We start from the raw sequence: 7,094 nt of genomic DNA, 5'->3' as shown, positions 1-7,094 counted from the left end.
TGACTAATTCGTTATATCTTTGGAACTTAAAAAAAATAAATAAATAAGAAGCCTACCTTATAAGTCCATGATATAAAATCCTGGAAGTCTTTGCTTAAGAAGCTATAAGAAGCTTAATGAAATTGTCAAGGAGAGTTGATGTCATTTAACCCCCTGCATCCTTGTTCTATGATGCATTTGCTACCATTATTGGCCCTCAAGCAAAACCGTATTTATTTTATATAAATAATGTGATTTTCTGCATTTGTAGGCTATCACAGTAAGCGCAAGGCCCTCGCAGAAGAACAAGCTCTGCACAGAAATACATCTTATAGCAGATTTTACGAGCGTGCGATACAACACGGCTCTTAAATTCAATATAGACAGTTTTTCGCGATTTAAACAAAACATTCAGATGGAGAGAGTGAGAACGGGAAAGAGGGGTATATCTCTTACCGCAGGAATGAATCCAACGCAGCTCCCTCTCTCTCTTGCTCCGTCTCGAGTGAATCCCGCTCTCCTCCGCTCCGCTATTATTTTCACTTAAACATATGAAAATTTATGCAAATGAAAATCAGCACTAACTGTTCCTCGCTCGCAGTGCACCAGTGTTCCTGTCCTCGACACTATACAATAGGTTATATGTAGGTTATTCCAGGGGTGGATCAAATAAACAAACAACAATAATAATAAATCAGCACTCGGGGATTATTACGACGAGCATCTGATGGTTCTTTTTTTCCTTTGAAAGTCCTGATATGTTCAAGTTCCATGTACCAGAGGTACCACTGAAACTAATTAAACAATCTGAAATAGTTGGTGTTTTTTAGGCTACAACGATTGTGTTTATTTGTGCTTTGTTATTGTATTTTATAGGCTATGTATTTTTTAAAACATCGTTGTGCGCGAGAGGTGGAGACAATTCAAAAATTAATAAAATAAATCATCTTAAAAGTTTACGCGGCTCTTTCTTTGAAATGGCTCTGCTTTATTCTTGGAATAAATCTGAATAAACTTTAAAACATGCTTTCCGTTAAGTTGTCAGTCCTTACATGGTGGTGATAGTAGATTACATACATTTTCTGGATAAAAATCTAATCTATGCTTACTTCATTTGTACCCCTAAGCCAAAACTGAAATGCTTGATGTTTTTATCTGTCTGTTTGCTTTGTTTTATCTGTATCCCATCTATTCTGATTTCCCTGTTTGTTTGTTACATGCTCATAGGTAAAATATCATTCACAATTATAATTTATAATCAGCAGAAATTCATTTTAACATTCAGATGCATGTTGAAGACAAAAGGCCAACATAAAGTAAAATAAAACAAGCCAAACAATTTCCTCTGAAACAAAAACAAAACATCTACTGCGTCGTTAAGCCAATAATGCAGTACAGCGCACTAAAGTGATATCAACTAAAGCTTCCTGTTCGGATAGAAGGTCTAGTCACTTTTATTCGTATGTTGACATATCCAAATTAGACATAGCAAATTGCAACGCCTTGACGTGATTTCTTAGCTGTGCCCTAAGATCTGTCACTCTCCCGGAGGATATCCAATGAGCATCAATCTCGCAGAAACTTCCTCGCGGTAATTGGGTGAAGGATGTGGATGGTGTGCGCACGCGGGGGCTGAACGTAAACATTCGCGTGCTCTCGCGCTCAGAGAGTGGAACGGAGCGAGCGAGGACAGTGAAAGCTCTCTATTGCGCGGGCATTTAATAGGGTGAGTGCAGTTGAACGTATTGAAGATTAACGTCAGATGGACTCTGTGAAAAGAAGAAATATGAGAAGCAAGACTCGGTAAGAAAACGCCTTGTGGGTTGCGGGATAAGAGTGAGGTTTACAAAGGAGCGTCTTCTTCTGATAAGCCTTCACATCAAGTCAAGAGAGCGCGCGATGAAGTTCGATGTGGGCTTTGTGTAATCGTCACGAGAAGTTGATGTGAAGAAGAACAAACAAGATTTTTGGTTACATAATTGGTCTTTAAGACAATGACATTAAGAACGGAGTGCTTCGTAAAAACAACTTCCATGCATAATGTGGATTTCTACGCCGAAGGTATTTCGTTCTCCTTTTGCTTCTGATAAAAGGAGGGTTTAACGGATATATTTTGGCCATCTTTTGCCGTGCTGTCGGTGGACCAAATCAAAATACCACGCATACTTTTCCAGCTTGAATAATTCATGAAATAGTGCGTGCCTTCGAGGCTTGGAAAAAAAGTTACGACAATACGGGGAGGGGGAATAATAAGTAGAATTGTTCAAAGTGGTGAGGGGGGATGGCCACAGCGGCTTCCAATCCTTACCTGGCCAGCAATAGCATTCTCTCATCAGCCTCGATCGTGCACTCGGAGTCCGGAGGTGGTGGCATGCAGCCGGGAAACGGTGCCGTAACATCGGTGTCGGGAGGTTACAGAGGAGACCCCGCGGTCAAGATGGTGCAGAGCGACTTCATGCAAGGAGCCATGACGGCCAGTAACGGGGGGCACATGCTGAGCCATGCCCATCAGTGGGTTACCTCACTGCCACATGCGGCTGCCGCGGCCGCCGCCGCTGCAGCCGCTGCAGCGGCAGAAGCCGGCTCCCCTTGGTCCTCCAGCCCAGTTGGCATGGCCGGGAGCCCACAGCAACAAGACGTGAAGAACAGTTCAAACAGAGAAGACCTACACTCTAGCACCGCGCTGCACCACAGAGCCTCGCATTTAGGGGCTCACCAGTCGCACCAAAGCGCATGGGGTGGCACCACAGCCTCCCACATCCCCACCATCACCGGAGGCCAGCAGCAGTCCCAGCAGTCTCTCATTTATTCCCAGCCGGGTGGCTTCACAGTCAACGGGATGCTGAACCCTCCCGGGAGTTTAGTCCACCCGGGGCTGATGCGAGGAGACTCGCCAGAAATGGATCACCATCATCACCACCATCATCATCAGCAGCAGCACCCTCACCACCACCACCACCAGCAGCAGCACCACGCGGGAGTCAACAGCCACGACTCGCACTCAGACGAGGACGCGCCGACCTCCGACGACCTGGAGCAGTTTGCCAAACAGTTTAAGCAGCGTCGGATCAAACTGGGTTTTACTCAAGCCGACGTCGGGCTAGCGCTGGGAACTCTTTATGGAAACGTTTTCTCGCAGACCACCATTTGCAGGTTCGAGGCTCTCCAGCTGAGCTTTAAAAACATGTGCAAACTCAAGCCGCTGCTGAACAAGTGGCTGGAGGAGGCCGACTCGACCACGGGAAATCCCACCAGCATCGACAAAATAGCAGCTCAAGGCAGGAAACGAAAGAAGCGCACCTCCATCGAGGTGAGCGTGAAGGGAGCCTTGGAGAGCCATTTTTTGAAATGCCCCAAACCGGCAGCGCAGGAGATATCCTCTCTGGCGGACAACCTCCAGCTGGAAAAGGAGGTGGTTCGGGTCTGGTTCTGCAACCGAAGGCAGAAGGAGAAGAGGATGACGCCGCCTGGGGTCCCTCAGACGCCCGAGGACGTGTACACCCATGCCGGCAACGTGAGTGTAGACACACCGCCTCCGTCCATGGACTGCAAACGTATGTTCACTGAGACGTAGAACAAATCATTTTATATACACTTCAAGTCAGCAAGATATCACAAATATTCTATGTAAATTACGAGAGAAGCCGAAACTAAAATCTTTAAAAGCTCTTCGTTTTATCCTCCAATGTCCCTAACGATAAATGACTCTGTTTGCTCTGTGTTTCAGGGGAGTTTTGTGGTAGATTACTTAAAAGGTGCAAGTTTGAAAGATGAACCGGACAGCAACCACAACGTGACAACTGCGAGCTCCTATGGCCAGGAGATTCTGGTGCACTGACACCGAAATCATAACCAGCCCAAAACCAACATAGACTTTATGAATTGAAATGATAAAAGAACTCCCAAGGACATGGATCAATGCAGACAAACATTAAATATTAAACAGTGGAACAATTTACCCCAGGACACGTATCAATTTTACGCACAGGAATTCTATTACTCACTTTAACAAAACGGAATTGTTTAGCATCATGTGCAAAACGGAATTGCATTATGTGCAACAAACTACACCTTTTCTATTTCATAGTATTTTTGTGGACCACACTTCTGTCAATAGCTTTTACACAGAGAAAACTCTTAAGAAAAACAGAAAAAAAGGAAAAAAAAAAAAAAAAGATTGATTACTCTCAAGCTGCACTTATTTTCCAATTTCAGCCGACCCCTTGTAAACACTTTTTGTTGTTGTTTGGCTGAATAATCGTGGATATTGCCCTCTCTTCACTGCTTTTTCCAGGCAGATATTTTTGGTGGGTTTTTGATAACATGTCTGTGTAAATTTGGCAATATGAATTATCTGTGTTGATTTAAATGATTTGCTTTATATTTTCACTAAAATCAATTTCAAAATATTTTCAGGAGCAATGACAGATTTGTTGCGCGCTGTGATGACTTTCAACCTAGTAGCATCCCTTGTAGGCCTTCCCCCTGCCGTTTTAAATATTGATTATATTTTATACTGTTAGTATTACACTTGTTATTATATACAGATATTGTACACAAACACATTGACGAAGCTGAAACAAACCGTTGTCAAACCGTTTCCCCCGTGGTTGTTATTTAAGTTCAGTACTGACTCAGCGAGAAGTGAATGAGAACAATAAATCTGATAGCTTTCAGATGCATCGGTGCAACTTTCTTTCTTTCTTTCTTTCAATTTTGTTGAAATATTAAACTTCTTTCTAAATTAAAACACATTAAGATTTGTTTGACGTTTCGTCTAGGCAAATACAGAGACAGTTTCTGAAATGTATACGAAGGGAATTTAGAAGAGTATCTTTTTTCCTCGATCTTCTTCTGACCCTTGGCCTAAATATGGAAGTGTGAGAACTTCCCAAATGTTTTCACCATGCATTGTCATATTTCCTTATTGTCTTATTTTTTTTCTTTCTGTTAGCATGTGTTTCTGTATATGCTTTCGTGTTTTTTTATTTGAAAAACAAAAGAAACAATCATACCATGTAATTGTCTATATACTGTCTATCTGCTATATTAACGGCGTATATCAAGTAAAGATAAGCTTCACGTCGTCGTTGCAAAAACAAATAATGTAATACATTTTTCATTTTATTATAAAACTTCTCCGTCACGAGTTAAAGAATTTTCTGAGACTCCAAACAGTGCGGGGTTATGGGGTATCCCAAACCTGATCAGTTATACTGTTTTCGTATTGTACCAATTATATATATTACGCATTATACCAGCTGACATACACTATTTTGATTTAGATTATTTTCCTCTCAACTGAATATAAATTATCAAAACATTCTGAGGCCTTCTTTCTTCTCAAAAAAAAAAAGACAAAGAAATGACTCTAGGTATAAATAGCCTATTATAAATCATAGAGAAATGGAAATGTGTTGCACTATTCAGTGTTGCACTACTACTCATCCTTTTCAAAACTCTTGTCCCCATTAAACCAGAGTAATAATTTCCATATTTTGTAATACCACTAGAATGTCTTGAAAGTTTCTTAGTGTTTTCCCCCTTGTTTTCATAAGTATTTGACATAAATCATGATTACCAGCGACGTGATTATTGCCTCAGACATTTACCGCATTCTTTGTAGAATTTCAGGACATTCTTTTATTGTTCAGTCCGGGTCATTTCAGTAAACTGAACTGGATGAACTGAATAAAACAACTGCAATATCCTAGCAGAGAACAAACTGCAAAATTGCATTTATTGTAATTCAAATACATCATATTAAATTAGCGTGCCTTCAGCAAACAATTGATTTATTTGGCTTCATTTCGGGAACGTTCATTTCGTAAAATGCTTTTATTTGTTTTCAAATTGAAATTTGAAAAAAGCACGAGCGTCCCGCTCAGCGAGTGACGTAATTTGGAATCCATTCCGTGCACGCTCTAAAGCAGGAGTGAATTTGTATGCATGGAAATTCGTATGCTTGCCACGTAGCTCTCTGAGTGCAAAAGGGCCTAGATCCTTCCATCAGATTGCAATGTAAAAGCGTGCAAAAACGATTCTGTGACTGAATTGCTTTTTTTCTGTAAACCGACCGTTTCTGCTGGGGAATAGCACAACTGTTGGCCCTTAATTTTCATCAAGACAAGTTTGGCAATTTCCCCCATTTGTATTCATTTCTGCTGTGTTTGAAATAGCTGGCTTTGCACTCTTTTCAGCTAAGGCGCAACACTAACCTTCCAGCTGAACGAACTACGCTTCTGTTGCCTCTGTTGAGACTTGGGAGTGCAGCTGATTTTTTTTTTCCCGGAGAACTTTTGTGTGGTAGTGACTATTCAACCAAACACACGGTTCTTCTCTTGAAGATTAAAATTTCGCAATATAAGCACGCGCCCCACCCTTCATGCAATATACTCAATATTAATAGCATCGCTCACACACCCAGAATAATGGAGTTGTAAAGCTTTCTGTTTCTGTCTAAAATGCACTTTTATCTCAAAGTTTATGATAAGCAGTGATAAAATGAATGAAAATAAAGAGATTTATTAGGCTGATTACATTACTGTTAACTCGCTTTAATTTTGAGCTTTACAATATATTCGAAAATAAAGTTTTTAAAGTATATTTTAAGTTTCCAAAGTAGCCTAAACAAACCAACCTTCAAATGAATATGAAAAGACATCGGCTGTACCTCCTCAGTTAAACTCACAAAGATAACTGTAATGATTCTGAGTGATGTGATGATGAAAATTAGTTATTCTTCTTCTTTCTTATGTGTTAGACCCTGAATTGCACAATAACCGTGTCTCACTACACAGCATAACGTTTTCTTTTCTCACAATTCCCATCAGACCTTCGGCCAATAGATGTGGTCCGAGGCTATACAAGACAGCTGGATTAGCGGCCAAGGGACCTTCACTGTCACACACCTGCTGCAAGCCCATGGCACACTGCCAGACGAGGTCAGTTAGCCTGCCAGCCACATTACCCTGGCAGCAGTTGCCAAGGTGACAGCATGTCAGAGCCTGCCCATTGAGGAGTATGGGGGGCTGATGGCCAACGCATCGCTGCTTCTGACCGGCCCCTGGAACTTGAGGAAGTGGGGGACCGAAGGCACACATTCAAATGCTTAG

At 41.6% G+C, this 7,094-nt stretch overlaps 1 protein-coding gene across 2 annotated transcripts; it reads left to right on the top strand.

The window, feature by feature from the left end:
• Positions 1–2,219: 2,219 nt before the first annotated feature.
• On the top strand, positions 2,220–4,649 carry pou3f3a (POU class 3 homeobox 3a). 2 transcript variants are annotated; one of them, XM_016486472.1, is made up of 2 exons: positions 2,220–3,493; positions 3,707–4,649. In XM_016486472.1, exons 1-2 carry the CDS (start codon positions 2,261–2,263, stop codon positions 3,815–3,817), a joined length of 1,344 nt encoding a protein of 447 aa, XP_016341958.1. In that variant the 5' UTR covers positions 2,220–2,260; the 3' UTR covers positions 3,818–4,649. The 2 variants fall into 2 exon arrangements, with proteins under 2 accessions (XP_016341958.1, XP_016341960.1); XM_016486474.1 differs by having other exon boundaries at positions 2,220–3,533.
• The last annotated feature ends 2,445 nt before the right edge of the window (positions 4,650–7,094 follow it).

This window comes from Sinocyclocheilus anshuiensis, unplaced genomic scaffold (genome assembly GCF_001515605.1).
Source record: "Sinocyclocheilus anshuiensis isolate Anshui unplaced genomic scaffold, SAMN03320099.WGS_v1.1 scaffold9, whole genome shotgun sequence".
In the NCBI taxonomy this organism is placed as follows: Eukaryota; Metazoa; Chordata; class Actinopteri; order Cypriniformes; family Cyprinidae; genus Sinocyclocheilus; species Sinocyclocheilus anshuiensis.
Note: the sequence above shows the minus strand (reverse complement) of the source record. Positions and strands in the feature narration are given on the sequence as shown.

Excerpts from the sequence above, each read along its gene's own strand:
- pou3f3a (XM_016486472.1), top strand. The coding sequence starts at position 2,261 with ATGGCCACAGCGGCTTCCAATCCTTACCTGGCCAGCAATAGCATTCTC. Across the intron at positions 3,494-3,706 it reads TGTACACCCATGCCGGCAAC|GGGAGTTTTGTGGTAGATTA; the intron begins GTGAGTGTAGAC and ends TCTGTGTTTCAG.